The sequence below is a fragment of the Pongo pygmaeus genome, chromosome 11 (genome assembly GCF_028885625.2).
Source record: "Pongo pygmaeus isolate AG05252 chromosome 11, NHGRI_mPonPyg2-v2.0_pri, whole genome shotgun sequence".
Classification (NCBI taxonomy): Eukaryota; Metazoa; Chordata; class Mammalia; order Primates; family Hominidae; genus Pongo; species Pongo pygmaeus.
This window is the reverse complement of record NC_072384.2, coordinates 61,425,361-61,446,194: the sequence shown is the minus strand read 5'-3', so window position 1 is coordinate 61,446,194 and position 20,834 is coordinate 61,425,361. Positions and strand designations below refer to the sequence as shown.

At 34.9% G+C, this 20,834-nt stretch overlaps 1 protein-coding gene across 10 annotated transcripts in view; it reads right to left on the bottom strand.

The window, feature by feature from the left end:
* The window catches only part of SLC4A10 (solute carrier family 4 member 10), a 370,258-nt gene that overhangs the window by 35,724 nt on the left and 313,700 nt on the right, over positions 1–20,834 (bottom strand). For all 10 annotated transcript variants that reach the window (XM_063648250.1, XM_063648248.1, XM_063648255.1 and 7 more), the window contains 3 exons: positions 6,709–6,814; positions 1,893–2,054; positions 358–471 (listed from right to left, as the gene is read on the bottom strand). In XM_063648250.1, coding sequence (XP_063504320.1) covers positions 358–471; positions 1,893–2,054; positions 6,709–6,814 — 382 coding nt within the window. The remainder of the gene's footprint in view (positions 1–357; positions 472–1,892; positions 2,055–6,708; positions 6,815–20,834) is intronic.

Sequence of the window (20,834 nt, the reverse complement as noted above, 5' to 3'; positions counted from 1 at the left end):
CCTTATTCACTGTACAATCCTGCCAAGATAATCCTTTTCTCTTAGTTTCAAATGCTTCCTTATCTTTTAAGAATGTTATATATAGGTATTTCAACTGGCAGAATTGACAGGAAATTTTTTTCGAGCAAGTTTTATATTTATAATTATTTATATTTTGTAATTCTTATGTTTTTTAATATTAGACCCAAATTTTAGCCATGCTGTGTGCATTTCATTTACTGGTCTTCTAATCTAAATTCTTCATATTTTCATGAAAATCCTAAGTACTAGAGTTATAGGTATCATCTAAATGAAGATTAGACCGAGAGAGAGAGATGGGAAGAGGGAGAGAGATAGTAAGTACTATGATAAATTCACCTTGAAAACACTTGGTACTTGTAGTTTTGGAGATGGGATCCCAATGGCATAGTCAATTAAAACCATACACAGAATTGTAAGAAAGACAGCAAAGTCACTCACTATGGATCGAACCTAAAAATAATGAAAACACTTGTCACTTAAAGTAGCTATAAATATCAAGGAATACTCAGGAACATAATCTAGAGTCACACTTTATAAACACTTTATGACATAATATCATAATATTATATTTTATGCATACTATAAGATTACCATTAGCTCTGTCAGAACCTGAATATATATTTATGTATCACTGTCGTTAAGATTGGTACACACTCAACCTTTCCAGAATGAGGCATTACGGAATAGCTATATCGTGGTTGTGCTGTTTTCAATGTTTATTTAAAATCTAACTTTATGATGAACCCATGCATGTGAATATTCAGAATGCAGAATAAGGTAGCATGGGCAGAATTTGGCTGGATTTTAGGAATCTCTTTCACACAGGTAACATTTTAATATGATAAACTTGAAGCATCATAAAATAAAATTATCTGTTCTTATCAAAGAAACATAATGTTTTAGTTTATCTAGAATATAAGCATGACAGTTGGGAATGTACACAACAGAGTGGGCAAATTTAAAATTTATTCTATGTGAGCCAATTTTTAAAGCCATTTCTCATTTATAAAGCCAATTCTGAGCAAATATTCACATACAATTATTATCCAGATCTAGTTTATTTAAAGATGCCTTTATGACATACACACAAGCATACACAAAATGCTTAAGATTATTGTTTCAGCTTAGAAAAATGTTTTTGTATTAATCAGACTAAGATTTTTGGGGAAATAAATGAATCTTCCACCTTAGAGAAGAAAGTGGTGACAAAAAAGAAGCCCCCTTCAGAAGGAACAGTTCTTGAAATATTTTCCCAGAGTGGAATTTTGATCATAATCTATAGCTCATCCCTCAGAAGCTTGTTTCCTTGTTTCTTTTCCTTTTTTTAAATTTTTTTGGCGGAATCAGACATTATAGGTGTTACTTTGCAGTGTTAAATATTGAACTAAGCTGTTTCTCTGTTTACTTTCCTTTCCAAATATGCAGATGCAAACGTGGTGGGTTAGGGGGAGGGACTGACGGTTTAAACACTGAAAAAGAATATTGTTCCAATGAGTCTTGCGGGGGCTTCCCCAATTAGAGAATGTAACATAGGCTCCTCTGAGGTATCTGTCAGGCTGGAATAGTTCCCACTGTTCGCTGGGCAAAAAAGTGACAATCAGTAATGCAGTGTGTGCTGTGAATTTCCAAAAATGTCAGTAGGAAAGTAGGAGTGATCCGTGGGGTTTGCAGTTAGGAGAAAAGACTGCATATGCACTCCCAGCACCTGCATCACAAAATTCTTTCTCTTCAGCCCCTCATCTCACTCCACAACTAACCTGGCAGCTCACTCACACAAAAGGCTTTCAGTGGCTCCTTTTATTACATCAATTACTCTTTCTTTTGTCCTATGTTATTTTACATTTAGATCAAGAAAATTATAGTCTAAGTACCTTGGTTGGAAAATATCTGCTAGTCTTGAACTGCTTCAGGGTGGCTGACAGAGTAACTGTGGAAAAGAACAGGATCACAGACCAAAATAGAACATCTGGAACATATGGGTGATCATGGCCACAGGCCCGTCCAACATACTCTCCATGCAATGATTTGCATTCCTGCCAGAGGAAGTAAAACAAATGGAGCTACTAAGAAAAAACCGGACACATTTCTTGCAGAAAACTAACACCTTCTGATCAATTGTAGTTCAGATGCTGAGGCTTTTCCTTTATGGCTCTCACAATGATTTAGCAGGCATTACATTACGAGTTTCAAGTTCAACTTGGATGGGTGCTGAGAAATATGCAAAGGTTTATGAAAAATTCGAACATTAACTGCTTTTTAAATTTAAATGTATAAAACGAATTGATTTACCGATTAATTAGTGTATATTAAATCTAATATCTACTAAGTTCCTAACACCAGATGTATTGAAAATACGACATATGTAATAGTGATTGGTTACTAAGGTCAGACACTATGCCCAGCTATTTAAATACATCACTTAAATTACTTTTCACACCAATCCCATAAAATAGGTTCATGCTATTATTTATATTCCATGTCTGAGGAAACTGAAGCAAAAAGGGGTTAAATAATTTGCTGTGGCCTCACCACCGGTGGGTGGCTGCAGAGCTGTGATACAAACACGATTTCTGCAGTGAGATTATTATTGCTTATTGACAAAGAACAATGACTTTGTAGAATTATCCAGTCCAAAAGCTGCCAAGAAAGATGGGAAAGGCAACAAGAAAACTATGACATACAATGACTGAAATGAACTTGTAAGTCAAAGATGGGACTATCGAACTTGGATTAAAGAACAAATGAAATAAAATTACTACATGAGCAAGGCAAAGCTCATATTTACTATGACTTCTCCATGGGTTATTTTTTCTTCTGCAATTGTAGTTCTATAAGAGCCTGAAGAACTATTTCTAATTACTGTCTTAGCCATGAGGTGGCAGCAAAGTCAAAAAAATTTTTTTCCTCCAGGAAAAACTGAGCATTTCAAACAAATATTTTGAAAGAAAAAAGTTATTTTAAACTTACTTTGGTTTATCTTATTTAAAAATTAGATTACTAAAGTATTTTTAAATTTCAAAACAGGAAATAATTCCTTAAATGATCCAGTGATCTCATTAGTCCTTGAGATATTCTTGCCCTGAACATAAATTGAATTGCAGAGAGATCTTGGAGAAAAATATGAACTGACAGATTGACCACAAACACAGAGTCTGCCCAACTTTAGGCCTGAAATCTTTGTAGAGCAAAAAGTAAATACATTCCAAAGATTGTAGAATAAATTACAAATAGCTACACTGTCATCTGAAAACAAACTAGTAAAATCTACTTGGAGTTGCTAGCTACCCTAAGCCTGAGAGTCTTGAGAAATATAGTTAATACACCTTATTATTGTCTTAAAGAATCTGTCTCCTTTTCTAATTTAACTGCAAACATCTTCCTTGATAGGCAAAGTTAAATTCCAATTATTCATGTTAAGCTAATACAGAGCACAGCAACTTGGCTAATTGAAAAACCACAGAAAAATCCCTCAGGCCTTAATTAAAGTTTTAATTTTCCTTCTTTCAAAATGCTGTAAAAATAGATAAGGTGGCAAAAATGAATCCTTGTGTTTTTCATCCTCTTCTGCATCTGTCCAGAAATGCTAGCAGAGCAATTATTAAGCAATATAATGGGTAGCAAAATTGCTACATAGAGAAAGGAGCTAAAAGTTCCATGATAAACACATTATCTATAAATCTGTGAGCATCTTTTGTCATTTCTGCAGGTATAAAAGTCATTTGGCGGGATCTTGTTCTCAATTCTTAAGAACATAGATGACATTTAAAGGATCCCTTAGCTGTCTTACACTCTATAATTTGCCAATGGTCTGACTAATTACATTAATTCAAAGCATATTTGAAAATGTTATTTATTTTCTCTTTGGGAGGAAACAAAATGCTAATTTTAAAAAAGAAAAATTGTGACCTGCTAAATTCAACATTTATTTTCAGATTTATACTAATTGTATCCCCAATACACACACAGAGGCACACACACATGCACACATACATACATGCACACATACACACAGAGTAAGTCCTGAAATTTAGAAATGAAAACCAAATCCAAATCCTGCTCTCGTCTTTTGAGTCTAACATATGGTTTCAGTTACAATGGGTACTCAAAAAATGCTTGTTGACAAACTGATTTCTACTAATTACTCTTCAAACACATTCTAAGTTTCAGCAATTCTATAAGTTGGCAAAAATTAAGTTAGATAAAATAAGAAATTAAAGTTGGCATTAGTGTCCTGCCCCTTATATATGTACAAGCTAAATATGTAATTCAGGCACTGAAACACCAAATGCTGGTTAACTGCTTATGAATATTTTAAATCTTGCCTAAGGATTTCTTATAAAGGCTGATTTTTGAGATACTGACAAATATATATATATATATTTGTCATATATATATATATAAATACAAACTTAAGTACTCTAGTTTGCCATAAATATTTGCATTAAATAGTAAGATGAAACTGTTTCAAACAGACATTAAGTACTTTTATCAAATGTTTAACACTTACTATGCATAGAGCAGTTTGGGAGAATCAAAGAAAGCTAAAGTTCTTTGCCCTTGCTGAGTTGGCAAGGTATAAATTATAATTCATGAGATATGTAACAACTCAATGAAACATTACAGGACCTGCCAAATAAATAATATGTAAATTAAATGTTATATCACTATTTCAACAAAATTAGTTGTAATAGCCACTAGTTCAGTGCTTTATTAATAAAATATTTTTGATGACATTATGAATATATTGAGGAAAAAATTCAGCATAACAATTAGACAAAAATTTTAGTGGTCTTTTTTTGACTTAAAAATTACAAGATTGTTTTCATTATATAGTATTCCCTCTGGTGATAAAGACTGTTTCTGGTCAAGATTAGCAATTATCCATTGCAAAAACTACTTTTAACTAATGAAAAATAATATGAAAATTTCTGCTCAAATGTTAACACCTAGTACAAAACTTTTTAAAATGACAAAAAAAAAAGAGAAAAAAACCAACAACCCCACAATTCTGTATTTGCTTTAATTGCAAAATATTTTTCACTATTATACTTGACCTTAAAACTCAGGGTATCTAACTCACAGCTAGCCTGATAACTGTGATGTATGTCTGCTTCTTAGAACTCTCAAAATTCAGGATTTGCTAATACATAGAATGAATATTATTATTTAGTATTAAATTATTCACATAATACAAAACACATATAGAGTAAATTATCATGTTATATAACTTAGAGATGGGATCATTTGGGTTTTCATATTGAAGAAGACATCAAGAGGCTCTGTAAACATAATATAGTTTACCAAAGAAAATGTAGACAGAAGACCCACTACTGATATCATTAATCATGACCCCATGTCTAAATTCTGAATAACTATAGTGTTTTTTTCTTGATCAGCTCATCAATTCTTTTATTGTTCAGTTCAAATGGCTCTTTGAGTGGAAGCAGCCTGGCAATGTTATTTTTCTAGGGAAAAATAGGTGGAACAGAATAAATGTTAACAATAACAAAAGAAAACAATAAGAGTAACTGAAGGCTTATTCTACAGAACACAACTAGGGTAAGAATAGAAGTAGTAAAATATAGGTCAAGATAGAATTTTAAATAAAGAGTAAGTAATTTGGTTTCAATTTTGAAAGAACATGTTCAATAGAGAAAATCAAGAATATAGTCAATAGATCATATGCTCTTTACAAGAATCATGTTTAGAGTTTTATAATATCTGTACAACAAAAAAGATTTCTATGTTCACTAACTGGACCACTTACTAAAATAGTATGCATTTGATCAAATGAACTAGAACTCATATAGTTTTGTGCTGATCGTCATAATGAAACTTGAGCCTATATGGGTAGGTAAAGTGGTAGAAGGTTTGAACCTGTAATGTTTATAACTGGGAAGAATAGAAAAGAAAGTAGGGCTACTCAGATCTTAATATTTATTTAAAGTAGAACACATTTTCAAATTACAAGATTTTATTGAACCACAAGCATAGAATGCAAATATTGATAGGAAAGGAGGCACAGAATAGATTCAGAAAAATAGAGAAATGCAGGTATGAGAAAAAAGAAATAACAAAGTAGAGAAAAGCCAAAGGAAATAAGACAATGGCACAGGATTGAACTGTTTTAGGTGAAAAATATGTTGCCATGCTCTTTCTTGAGTGGGAGATAAGAATAAAATGGAAAAAAGAAAGATCTTGTTGAGGGAGGTGCCAGAATTTTGTGAAGAAAAGTGATATTTGTTCCTCCCAAAGACTTTAGTATTGACACTAGAATATTAGAAACATCCCTTTCCCCCCAGCAGATCTGGAACAGCTGGAGCAGCATTACAGAGTAAAGTAAGAGCATTCTGAGTTCTTTACACAGAAGGCAGACTTAGTTCTGCCATATGGTTTCATTTAGGTCAACACCACTCATACTTAATGTGCTTTCAGTCCATCTCGGTCACATAATTCTGTATAAGTGAGCTTTTTGAGCAATCCTGGTCTTCTATTAGAACAACCTTAATAATGAAAGATAACCCCAGTTTACTGATAGGCATCTGAAATGATGAAATTAAAATTAAAACACAACTATTAGTTTTATAATATTATGCATTCAAAAAAATTTTACTGTAATGGCAATAATTGAGTCAAAATGTCAACAAAAGCTCTTAGGTATGACTTATTTTTCAGTGTTTTACTTACTGACACAGTTAGGTTCTCCCAAATTATGTCAGAGGCAGAAATATTGGATTCCCTCCATTCCTTCAATGTGTCATTGCTGGGATTATGCGGTTCCACACAGTTACACCTGAAAAGGCAAAATAGTGTCTTTTGTGAAATAAGTAGCTTTTTGTGACTGTACCGAAGACTAATGTATAACGGCTCCATTTTCTCCAGTCACAGCATTTCTCTATTTGACAGACAAGTAGTTAGGTTATCCTAAACTACTCCACAACAGACTATTTTCAAAAATCAAGATGGATAGACTGTTAGGATACTAGACTACTCTACAGTGTTTCCTGGAATGAGAGCCCCTTATGACACCCATTTGGCCCTAAATTATAAGTCAAATAGAAAAATGATAAATATCCAAATCCATTGTTACTATGTAGTTAATATTGTAAAATCATATCAATTAAAATTAAAGGGGGTATTTAATTCATATTCTGAAGATCATTTATAACTGGCATATAATTCAAAATTAAGGCTAGTTGAAAGGAGAACTCTAGGTACCTGAGGATATATCAATGAGAAGAAGATATAGACAAAGATACCCACAAATTAATAGCCTTAGAAGTTAACCTCAATTTACAGTTTGTTTTCCAAAAATTTATTTGTAAACTTGCTATTTGCCCTTCAGGAAGCATTTTCGTATAGAAGAATTTCATAAATGGTGGTTGGTCTCCCAGATTAACCCACATATACCACATAACTTGTAAGTTCACTGGACAGCTCTTTTAGTGATATTAATTGAACTATAGAACCGAATTGCCATTTCTAAGGTTATTACTATAGAAAAATATCATATAGTTTCTACTTGGCCTGCCTAAGCAACAGTCTCCCTTCTGCCTTCTACATCAGGAACTTACTCTGTTTCATTTCACCACCACTTATTCATTCTTTAAAGAATTATTGTCTATTATTGCAAAAACAACTGAGTTGGGCAGTATAGACAGATATGGTTCTTGCTCTCACTAGGGAAATTGGAGGGTTCCCCAGGGAGGCTCACTTGGAGACCCCAGAGAAACCTTAAAAACTGAGCTCCTGTCCATGATGGAACAGTAGGTCAGCCACACCCTGTTACACCTCCTACCTTGCTAACCACCAGTAGGCTTTCGTTCCTAAGGGTTAAACAGAAACAAGCTCTTTTGAAAGACTTGCTCCATGGCTGATTTTAACCAACCATGTTACGCTGCCCCTTGCTTTTTGTAGTTTCGACATAGCAACTGGCTAGCATTCCTTCCCAATAAGAGAACACTGAACATGGAATGGTTCTGGCCAGTTTACGGAGACTGTATGCTGAGTCACTTCATGTCCTCTGCTTAACCTTTTGACATATAGAGCTTAACTTTAGTATATTTAAATGTTTTTTCCACCCCAAAGTGAACATGGGACATATGTAATAGACATGTTAGCTTACTACACGTGTGCCCCTTCATGAATATTCATAGCTCCTCCTATAGCCGGTTGAATATGTATGCTAAACCAATCCATTTAGTATGAATTCCTGTCTCATTTTTCCTCCTTCGAAGCACCTGCTTTTCAATTTTAACCAGAGGCTCCATTTCCCACTTGCAGGTTGTGATACCCCCTTTTAGAAATAAAGCTCTCCTCAGTAGATTTTGCTACTTTTTCAGTAGACATTATAAAGAGAAAAAAATTTTAAATGTGGAATGATTTTGAGCCTCTGGTGAAATGTTGAAAAGGAGAATTCATTTGATTGTGATGTTAGGAACATTGTTGTTTTCTTTCCTTCACTATGTATTTTTCAAGTTATTTTCTTAGTGGTTGCTCTAAGGCTTATCACATATACCCAGCTATTCTGTTCTAGATTGTTCTGTTGTTTTTTACAACGTCCTGGGACATAAATTGCTCTGGGGGTCTGCTCCAATTAAATTCCAGCCTTTTTGCTGTGGTAGCCTTTTGTTTTTTGTTTTTAAAATAGAAACAGGGTCTTGTTATGTTGCCCAGCCTAATCTCAAACTCCTGCGCTCAAGTAATCCTCCCACCTCAGCCTCCCAAAGTGCTGGGATTACAGGTGTAACCCACAGTGCCCTGCCTGCTGTGGTCAGTGCTTGAGGTTTGTTCTGACCCAGGAGGGCTCTTCTTAGCTATCTCTTTTCCTGATTCTCTCTCATACACTAGCTGATCTGGTTTAGCTTGTCTCTTTCATGAAGCTACCAACCTCCTCTTAATTACCTTCCACCAGAACTTACATTATTTTTGAGAATACCTTTATCTTGAACTTCCCTTTACTCTGCTTCAAATAAAGTCAGTTCCTTTGCAAAGAGCTTCAGTGCTCCCACTGGGGAAAATCTCTGATGCGTGGCTTCAGAGCTAGGGATGGGGACAGCATTGTGTTTCTTTGTAAGTGACTCCTCTGTTGTAGGAGCAGGGAGCTGAGCATGGGCAATAATCAGAGTCTCATTAATAATTGGGAACCCATACTATTCTCAGTGTTCCAGGCCTGAGGTTGAACCTCCACCCTACCGGTAGGAGCTGGGTGAGAGAAAGGAGCCCCAATCTCTTGGATTCACCTAGCCAGAATTTAGCTTCTGGAGGGGAAGGGTGAAGGGAGACAAGAAATGCTGTTGGTCTTCTCCTCTTGGGAACATATAGTTGGCCTCAACTGGAAGCTGAGGAAGCCCTGTGTTCTTGCCCAGAGTTAAGCTTCTGTCATGCTGAGCTGGGAGGAGAGGAAGGGAAGTGAGTTGTGACTCAAGTGCCTTGGACTCATTGTTCTTACCAAGATTTAGTACACTTTTTGGAATAAATGTTTCTTCATTTGCTGTATACCCTTAAGAAAATTTCCGGAGACTTTTCATGATTGCCTTTTAAAATTACTTTTGCCAGTACGGTTGTTTCACTGGGGAGAGAGTCTGCAGAGCTTCTTTTACCACCATTCTGGAAGTATATACTCATAACATTATTTGTAAAGTGCTATAGAAGTCATGACACTGGAGCCATGGAGAAGGAAGCATTGCACATTACTTGGTTCTACAGTAAACAATACTTACATAGTTATAATTACATAAAGATTTCTATATTTTTAAATTTTTTAGAATCAATCTTCAGGCAAATTACTTAACACTTACCCATGGTTACAAAATAATGTATGTTAATAGCTGCTACAATAGAGTCAGGGGTGGGGATGTAGAAGGAGGAACAGAGAGTTGGGAGGAAAGGTGAGAATTATTCATCTTCTCTTACAAAGCTGAATGTAAAGAGAGTTACCTATGGCTGATAGAATCAGAAATGGAAATCTACATATGTTAATTGTGGCTATTTACTTATAGCTACAGAGGTTACAGGGATGATGGAACTTAAGATGTGATATTACCATATTGAAAAGGGAGGTAGAGTGAAGAGGAAGGTTGGGGATGAGTGTAGAAAATTAGGTAAATCCAGACAGGTGCAGTGGCTCACATCTGTAATCCCAGCACTTTGGGAGGCAGAGGCAGGCAGACCACAAGGTCAAGAGATCAAGACCATCCTGGCCAGCATGGTGAAACCCCATCTCTACTAAAAACACAAAAATTAGCGGGGCATGGTGGCAAGCGCCTGTACTCCCAGGTACTCAGGAGGCTGAGGCAGGAGAATCACTTGAACCTGGGAGACAGAGGTTGCAGTGAGCAGAGATTGTATCACTGCACACTCTGCCTGGTGACAGAGCAAGACCGGTCTCAAAAAAATAAAATAAAAATAAAATTAGCTAAATCCATATTTATAAGAGCAAAAAGTAAATTTGTCACACTTAACATTGGTAAAACAAGAAATAAAAATATAAGCACATTATTTAGAAATTTAGAGGGATCACTAAAAATAATTTTAAAAAAATTGTTAAAAATGTTGCCTTTGAGTGAACTGGTGCTTTAAATTGTAATCTTCCTGTACTATTTGTGGGGTTTTTTTTTTTTCCCCTAGGATGTGTATGGACTATTTTGATAACAATAAAATGTACTTGAAAAAAATAATTAGTTCTTCTTGTGTCAGCCCTAAGTTTGCTTCCTCATTTCAGAGTGTACAAATTATCTCAAAATCTCTTTTATATTTGCTTTGTCTCTCTTTTTTTTTTTCTCTTCTATAAGCTTGAAAGGTTTGCAATCATGGGGAAACCAGTTGAATACTTCTCTTGTACATATCATGCCCTTCTCAATGATAATTATATGCCCAAGATATTTGGATTATTTTCAACAGCAGAAGGCAGCCTAGCATGTTATAGGTTATAGATTATTATTATCAATAATAGATTATTATCGATAATAATCTATAATCTATAATTATAATCTATAATAATAATAATCTATAAATATCAACTCTTATACACAAACTCTGATGTGGTTTTGCATGTAATGAATCCTCACCATTTATATACAAACTGTGAACTCAATTGCTGCATTGGAATGGTCTAACAGAACTGATCCCAGGCAATAGGCCTTGGTCCATAGTCCTCAGACTTCCAAATAAAGCTAACTTTTCTTTAATTAATTAATTAATTAATTTATTTATTTATTTATTTTGGAGACAGGGTTTCTCTCTGTCCCCCAGCCTGGAGTGCAATGGCATGATCTCAGTTCACTGCAACCTCCGCCTTCCAGGTTCAAGCGATTCTCGTGCCTCAGCCTCCCGAATAGCTAGGACTGCAGATGATCACCACCGTGCCTGGCTAATTTTTGTATTTTTAGTACAGACAGGGTTTTGTCATGTTGCCAGCTGGCCTCTAACTCCTGGCCTAAAGCAATCTGCCTGCTTCAGCCTCCCAAAGTGCTGGGATTACAGGCATGAGCCACCGTACCTGGCCTGATACTTTAAAAGCTTGATTTTTTTTCTTTAGTCAATAGGGCTTCAGCATATGAATTTGGGTGGGGTATGGAGAAAAATTCAGTCTATAACAATAACTCCCTGTTCTTTACGTCTCCTCCTTAAGGTAGAGTAACCTTCAAGTAAGCCTCCACCTTAGGCTATGCTTTCAGGGGAACCTAGATTGCAGTAAGTTTTGTTCCACATGTTTGGTAACATTGAAAGCTTAGGCATCTAGGCATTATGCACAATGCTTTATTAACTCAATAAGAAGTTAATGATTGTCATGCAAGACACCATCCTAAGTTGGATAAGATAGATATAATCTCGGGGCTTTCTTTAAATGCAGGAGATAAATATTAAGTAGCCAATTAAACAATTATTTGAATACATCTGTAAAATGTACTATAAAGAAGTCTGGGCTACTAAAAAGATAAACAAATAGGCATCCACACCTTGAGTCTGGGTGTTGGAAAACTGAGATCTAAAAGAGGAACAGAATTTGGTAAGACACAGTGTGGGCACGGCAGTGAGGGTGGGGAACTACAGAGAACAAACAGTGTTAATTTGGTTGAAACAGAAGGGGTGGGGGAAGAGATGGGGTATGGATCTGAGATAGGCAGGGCCTAGACTGTGCAGACTGAGTGCTGGGGGGCCTGGTAAGTATATTGCACATTAAAATAATAACACTAAATAGCATTTGGTTTGTGATTAACATTGATTATGCTGCCGTCATTTAAGGTCCAGATCATTAACTGAAATGATACTTTAAATTATATTGAGTATCTTTTTTTTAACACAATGGGATGCAACTAGAAATCAATAACAGGAATAATTTTGGAAAATGCAGAAATATGTGGAAATTAAACAACATACTCCTCAACAACCAGTGGGACAATGAGGAAGTTAAAAGATAAATTTAACAATGTATTGAGACAAATGAAAATGGAAACACAACTTGCCAAAAACAAATACTTTTGTAGATTGCAGCAATAAGAGTTCTAAGAGGAAAGTTCATGGCAATGAACACTTACATCAAAAATGGAGAAAGATCTCAAACAACCTATAACATTGTACCTTAAGACACACAAAATAAGAAGAAACTAAGCACAGAGTTACTAAAAGGAGGAAAATAATAATCAGAGCAGAAATAAGTGAAATACAAAGTAGAAAAACAATAGAACTGCTCAACGTTCTATTGTTGAAATAGAACGTTCTATTCTATTCTATCTAACAATAGAACAGCTCAACTAAAGGTTGGTGTTTTGAAATAACAACAAAATCAACAAATCTTGAGCTAGACCAAGAATAAAGGAAAGAAGATTCAAATAAATAAAATCAGAAATGAAAGAGGAGACATTAAAATACACTACAGAAATGCAAAGGATTAAAAAAGAGCGCCATAAACAATTATTATCCAACATATTGAATAACCTAGAAAAAATGGATAAATTCCTAGACACATATAACCTCCTAAGGTTGAATCAGGAAGAAATAGAAGATCTGAACAGACCAATAATAAGTAAGGAGATTGAATCAATTACCAAAAGCCTCTCCCAAGAAAGAAAAGCCCACGACCTGATGGCTTCAGTGCTGACATCATCAACCATTTAATGAAGAACTAATACTACCAGTTCCTCTGAAACTCTTTCAAAAAATTGAAGAAGAGAGAAGTACATCCAAACTCATTTTACAAGGAAAGCATTACAATGATACCAAAGCCAGACAAGAACACTACAAGAAAATATTATAGGTCAATATCCCTGATGAACATAAATGCAAAAACCTTCAAAATATATCAGCAAATTAAATGCAACAACACAGTAAAAGAATAATTCATCATGATCAAGTGAGATTTATCCCAAAGATGCAAGGATGATTCAACATTTATGAATCTATAAATGTGATACACTACATTAACAGAATAAAGAACAAAAACCATGCGATCATCTCTACAGACATAGAAAAAGCATTTCACAAAATTCAACATTCTTTCATGATAGAAACTCTCAAAAATTAAACATAGAAGGAATGTACCCCAACACAATAAAGATCACATGTGATATGTGATAAACCTACAGCTAATATCTTACTCAATGGTGAAAAGTTGAAAGGTTTTCCTGCAAGATCAGGAATAAGACAAGAATGCCTACTCTTGCCACTTTTAGTCAACATTGTACTGGAAGTTCTAGTCATAGCCATTAGGCAAAAGAAAGAAATAAAAGGCATCCAAATTGGAAAGAAAGAGAGAAAGAAAATTATCCTTATTTGCACATAAAAATCAGTAGCACTTTAATACCCTAACAACAAACTATCTGAAAAATAAAATCAAGAAAACAATCCTATTTGCCATAGTTACTAGAATAAGTTTAAAATACTTAGGAATAAATTTAATCCAAAGGAGGTGAAAGACCTGTACACTGAAAACTATAAAACATTGATGAAATAATTGTAGAGGACACAAATAAAAGGAAAAATATCCTGTGTTTATGGATTGGAAGAACTGATATTTAAAATATCCATACTAACAAAAGCTATCAATATAATCCCTGTCAAAATGCCAATGACATTTTTTACAAAAATAGAAAAAAGCAATCCTAAACTTTGTATAACCACAAAAAACTCTAAATAGCCAAATAAATCTTGAGCAAAAAGAACAAACCTGGAGGTATCACAATATCAAACTTCAAAATACACCACAAAGCTGTAGTACAAGGCAGCATGGCACTGGCATAAAAATAGACACAGAGACCAGTGAACAGAATAGACAACCCGAAATAAATCCATGTATTTAAGGTCAAATGATTTTCAACAAAGATGCTGAGAGCACACAGTGGGGAAAGGACAGTCTCTTCAACAAATGGTGTTGGGACAACTGAATATCCACATGTGGAAGAATGAAATTAGACCCTTATCTCACACCATATTTAAAAAATGATTAAATACCTACAACTACTAGAAGAAAACATTTCCCATTTGTCTGCATAATTTTGTTTTTGGATTTAACCCCAAATCACAGACCGGGAAAGCAAAGATAGACGAATGAGATTACATCAAACTAAAAAGCTGCATAGCCAAGAAAATAATCAGCAGAGTGAATATACAACCTATGGAATGAGATAAAATATTTACAAACCATAAATCTGATAAGAGATCAATGTTTAAAATATACAAGGAACTCAAACAACACAACTGTAAGAAAAAAACAAGGTTAAAAAATGGGCAAAGTATCTGAATAGACATTTCTCAAAAGAAGACATACAAATAGCCAATGGTATGTGAAAAAATGCTCAAATCACCAATGATCAGAGAAATGCAAATTAAAACCACAGAGATACTACCTCACACCTATAAGAATGGTTATTATCAAAAAGATGAAAACTACTCACAGTAGCCAAGATTTTGAAGCAACCTAAGTATTCACCAACAGATGAATGAATAAGGAAAATGTGGTATGTATATATGATGAAATACTATTCAGCCATAAAAAGAACGAGATCCTGTTATTTGCAGCAACATGAATAGAAGTGAAGGTCATCATATTAAGTGAAATCAGCCAGGCACTGAAAGACAGACTTTGCATGTTTTCACTTATTTGTGGGAGCTAAAAATTAAAATAATCGACCTCATGTAGATAAAAAGTATAATGATGGTTATCAGAGGCTGGGAAGGGTAATGAGGGGTGGGTGGGGAAGTGGGGATGGTTAATGGGTACAAAAATATAGTTAGGTAGAATGAATAAGATCTGGTATTTGATAACACAACAGGGTGACTACAGTCAACAATAATGGATTGAACATTTTAAAATAATTTAAAGAGCAAAAGTGGATTGTTTGTAACAGAAAGAAAGGACAAACGCTTGAGGTAATGGATATCTCATTTACTCTGATGTGATCATTACACATCAAAATGCCAGTATCAAAATATCTCATGCACCCCATACATATACACACTTACTGTGTGCACAAAATTAAAAATTAAATTTTTTTTAAAGATGAAAGTGTTTGAACAAGTGTTGGTTAGGAGGTGGAGAAAGGGAACGTTTTCACATTGTTGATGGGAATATAAATTAGTACAGCCATATGGAAAACAGTACAGAGTTTCTTCAAAAAATTAATAGACCTACCATATGATCCATCAATTCCACTACTGGGTATGTACCCAAAGGTAATTAAATCAGTAAATGGAAGAGATATCTGCATTCCCATGTTCACTGTAGCATTTATTTACAGTAGCCAAGATATGGAATCAACCTAAGTGCCCATCAATGGACAAAAGGATAAGTCAAACATGGCATTGGGGCTGAGTGTGCGGGCTCATGCCTGTAATCCCAGCATTTTGGGAGGCTAAGGCAGGAGGACTGCTTGAAGCCAGACCTTTGAGAACAACCTGGGCAACATAGCAAGAATGTTGTCTCTATAAAAAATTTTTAAAATTAGGCAGATGTGGTGGCATGTGTTTGTTGTCCTAGTTACTCAGGAGGCTGAGGCAGAAGTATTGCTTGAGCCCAGGAGTTCCAGGCTGCAGTGAGCTATGATTGTGCCACTGTACTCATTGGATGACAGAGTGAGAGCCTGTAAAAGAAAGAGGAAAGGGAAGGGAAGGGAAGGGAGAAAGAAAGAGAGAAAGAGAGAGAAAAAGAAAGAAAAGAAAAGAAAGAAAGAGAAAAGAAAGAGAAAGAAAAAGAAAGAAAGAAAGAAAGAAAGAAAGAAAAAGAAAGGAAGGAAGGAGAAAGAAGAAAGAAAGAAACAAAGAAATAAAGAAAGAAAAGAAGGAAGGGGATAGAGAAAGAAAGAAAGAAAAGAAAGAAGAAAGAAAAAGAAAGAAAAACAGGCAGGAAAGAAAGAGAAAGAAAGATAAGTGGCATATATACATTGTGGAATACTTTTCAGCCTTAAAAAGAAACAAAATTCTGTCATTTTGACAATTTGGATGAATTTAAAGGACATTATGTTAAGTGGAATAAGCCAGGCACAGAAAGACCAATACCTTGTGATCTCACTTACATGGGGAATCTAAAAAGATTGAACTCATGGAAATAGAAAGTAGAATGGTGGTTATCAGGGGCTCAAGGAGTAGGGGGAGAAAAGCTCAGACCTAGACACATCTAGAGCAACTGTAGCTCCAACTCTCAAGAAATGGCATTAAAGAAAAGTACTTGAACACTGAGAGGTCTTTTGAAAAGAGTCTGTGGACCAAACTCCCTACAGTAGTAAAGATTGTGGTAGAAAGATCCTATACTTTGCATTTTTCCAAAGATAAGTAGGAGGCAGATCAGGTGAATCCTTAAGTTCTAGAACCACCACAAATGCCTAATCCATGTCATCATCCACATAAGAGTTTCATGTTCTTCCATGATCTGATCCTGAGTCCCAGTTTGGGACTCAGAGGCAAGTCCTAATAGAAATAACCTTTCATACTTAATGAAGATACCCAGGTACTAGACTAAGGACTAAGGATAGTAAAGCTCAGTAGTATGTCCACAGTCTGAAATGAGATGAGCGCTTATTTTAAAAAGTAGAATCTAATGTATCCATATTGATCTTGGATCCTGCTCCAAATGGAGGCTTATAGATTATACCCATGGTAGCCTCCCTCAAAGTGTCAACTGGGTCTGCAATGTCTTTTTCTGAATGTCTTGCTTTGGTATTACAGTAGTGGCAGTGTTAGGTAAAAAGAATTAGGTGAACAAGCAAGGATCATAGGTCTGCAAATGTCTTGCACTGTTCTGCTCATACATATCTGAATCTGCCAACCTCAGTCTGTAAGCCAGTTCACTAATAAGGAGTAGTATGCTCCCTTAATGAGAAGATTCTCCCAAATTGATTTCTCTGTTACTTTATCTCAGAAAGTAACAGATTTCTCTGTTACTTTATCTCTGAAGTAACTTTATCTCAGTTACTTTATCTGTTACTTTATCTCTGTTACTTTATCTCAGAAAAAAAAGAGATACCCAACACCATAAGAGACACCCAACACCATAAGAGTTTGATGGGAAAACATTTTCATACTCTGAAAACCTAGTATAAGTATATTTATTAATGACAAAAAGGAAACTAAAACACAAAATAGGAAAAATATGGCAAATTTCCTGCAGGAGTGTTATAATAAGAGAGAACTAGCATTATGGTGGATATATACATGAAATGCATGTGTGTGTACATAAAGTATATATATGTATACTTTTATAACATCTATAAAACAATTTTATTTAAAGATAGGTTGGGAACAAACACATTAGTTCTTTGATCTCCTTTATATTACTGCCAAGGGTCACAACAATAGAGATTTAAAACTATCCCATTTTTATATTTTAGCAAAATCACTGTCAGCTCTTCTAAGTTATCTTACCCACCCAAGTAACAAAACCAGAGCAAATTGTTAAGTTCTACTCATTTGAATAGTGGATTAGTAAACTGAAGACATAACTGATTCTAAATTAATTTTTTTAAGCTCCATTTTATGCTTTTACTCTGATGTACCCTGGAGGAAAACAATCTTTATTTAAAAGAAAATTAGTCACTGCTTAAAGATTTAAAAAGTATTAACACATTTTTAAAATAAATTTAAAAAGGCTGGATTGGGGCAATGCTTGGCTCCTGGGAACCAGTATCATGGTGTTCAGCTGTAAGATTGGCCCATTCATCCTCAACAGCAACCTGGCCAATTTACGTACCAAGTAACTCCAGAAGCTGGAGCTGATTATTTGCAGCTGGATGAAACGTATAGGTATTTTGTTCCCAACATCACCTTTGGTCAGCTTGTGGTAGAAAGTCCCTGAACAGAGTCCTGTCTTTGACATGCACAGGATGATGTCCAGGCCAGAGCAGTGGCTGAAGCCAATGGCTGTGGCAAGAGCCAATCAGCCAATCATCTCAGGATATTGAGAACACAGGGACTTCGATCAAAAACATGTGGAGACTAGCCTGATGGTGAAACCCCCTTTCTACTGAAAATACAAAAATTAGCCAGGTGTGTTGGTGCACGCCTGTAATCCCAGCTACTCAGGAGGCTGAGGCAGGAGAATTGTTTGAACTGGGAAGCAGAGGTTGCAGTGAGCCAAGATTGTGCCACTGCACTTCAGCTTGGGCCATAGAGTGAGACGCATCTTAAAAAACAAAACAAAACAAAAACATGTGGCAGAATGAGATGAAGATTAGATCTTATCAGAGATCTTATCCACTTTGTCAACTTTGCTGGAAGGGCAGGTTATTCAGTGATTTCTCTCCTTTCTTAATCTTACCTACAATTTTTAATTCCACCTACCATTTAACAACATTAGATAATGCTGTTGTGTTAGCTCTGAGTAGAAAGGAGAAGTATTACTTCTATAACTGGTAATACTCAGTAATACTGAATTACTTCCATTTGGAGGTAATATTGAGTTGAATACTGATTCTGCCCCTTTCTAGCTATTGATCTTAGCAAATCACCCAACCCCTGAGTTTCTATGAATTCATTATATAACTAATTAATATAATTATAATATAAATTAATATAATTTATTCAGTAAGTATAATTATAACAACTGGACAGGATTTGTTGAGAATTAAAAGAGACACCATTCTATATATAATGGTATATAAAGCTTCTAGTACTATTCCTAGAGTTTCATGGATGTTCAATACAAAGTAACGATCATACAACTTTGTGTTTTATGGGTTATAAACTACTTTGATATAATTGCATTAAATCTGCAAATCACTCCTATGAGTGGTAGGAGAGATTTTTGTTCTGTTTAAAGAAAATGAAGAAACTAAAGCTCAGCACAGGCTTTTCCCATGGAAAGAATCCGGCAGTGCATGTGATTTCTGGTCTGTACTCTTTACAAATGGAGACTTTGGGAGGTAGGTTAAACAAAGGAAGCTTCTCTTACTTAATATTGTCTTATTTCCAGTCTAAATTTACCCTGTAGCAGAACCATGATGGCTATGAATATTGTGAAACTATAGATCTTGGTCCCAAAAGGTATGTATATTTATTATTCCAAGAAAGACCAGGTAGCTTAGGAGATGACAGGGTACAGAACTAACCCACAAACTAAAAGATTTTTATAGTGTCCCAAATTATACTTAGATAACAAATATGTATTAACTACTTCCTCCTTATAAATATTCTTGATATATAATACTATGGCAAGAAATAAAAAAATTAAAAACCAGAATGGATACTCTGATTTTTTTTTTCTGTATAAATTGTGAGCATTTGAAAACAAATGTAAAAATAAATCTCTTAACGCTCAGGTTCAGGGCTTCCAACTTTGTGAGGAAGAGATATTTTCTGTTTTAAAGTTTTAAGATCCTTGGAGATGTTTCCATGAATAAACTGAACTGAGCACAGTAACGGGAGGGCCCAAATGCTACCTGCTTTTGCCTCCCAACTGGGAATCCCAACTAACTACACATGTGGAATTGAGGAAGCAGAAATGGCCTAGCTGGCTGGTTGAAGATCTGTCATCTATCGGGAGCATCCTGATAGATGATGCTCAACTCATTGGTCAGGGGTCCCTAGCTTAGGTGCATGTAAAAATATGTGTGACTTGTTGAAACTGCCATATGCTCTCTAAAGTCTGTTAGAATTATAACACCTGTTTAAGCTGTTAGCAGAAAATGGAATAATTATTTTAGATATTTGCCTAGGCACATAGATATAGTTCTATAATTCTGATTTAAAACATCTGAACATAAAGAAGCATAGTGGATCTGCCTCGGTTCCTAACCCAGCATTGTCATGAATTCAAATAATTATATCACAGGTGACCATTGCACAGTAGTGCTATCAACAAAACAAAACAAACTGTGTAATATCATTCACTAGAAGCAAGAGTCTCTTTCTCATTGAAGTAAATTAGTAATATATTGTCTGAATCTGTTTATTAAGTGGCAAACATCCTATTTTTTTTGGTAGCTAACAAATAGAATTCCCTAAGATGGTCAGTTAGTTTACCTCAGAAATAAAAGGGCTAGTACTATAGTTTAATGGAAAGTTATTTGCATATTTTGAAAATTTGTTAAAAGTAAATCCATACATAAGAAACTAAAATATAAAATACAGAAAATATGGCAAGTTTCTTGCAGAAGTAACATAATGAGGGAGAAAGATAGCACTATAGTAGATATGTGAATACCTCCATGTACAAATGTATATGTGTATATACATACATATATGTTTTCTATAGCTACTGTATATCTATGCATATAGGTATGGCATGCATACAGTTGCTATATGCATGGCATATAGTAGATTTTCTAGTTTAATAGTTTAATTGCTACATTTTATAGATGGGAGGAACTAAATGTTTGATAACT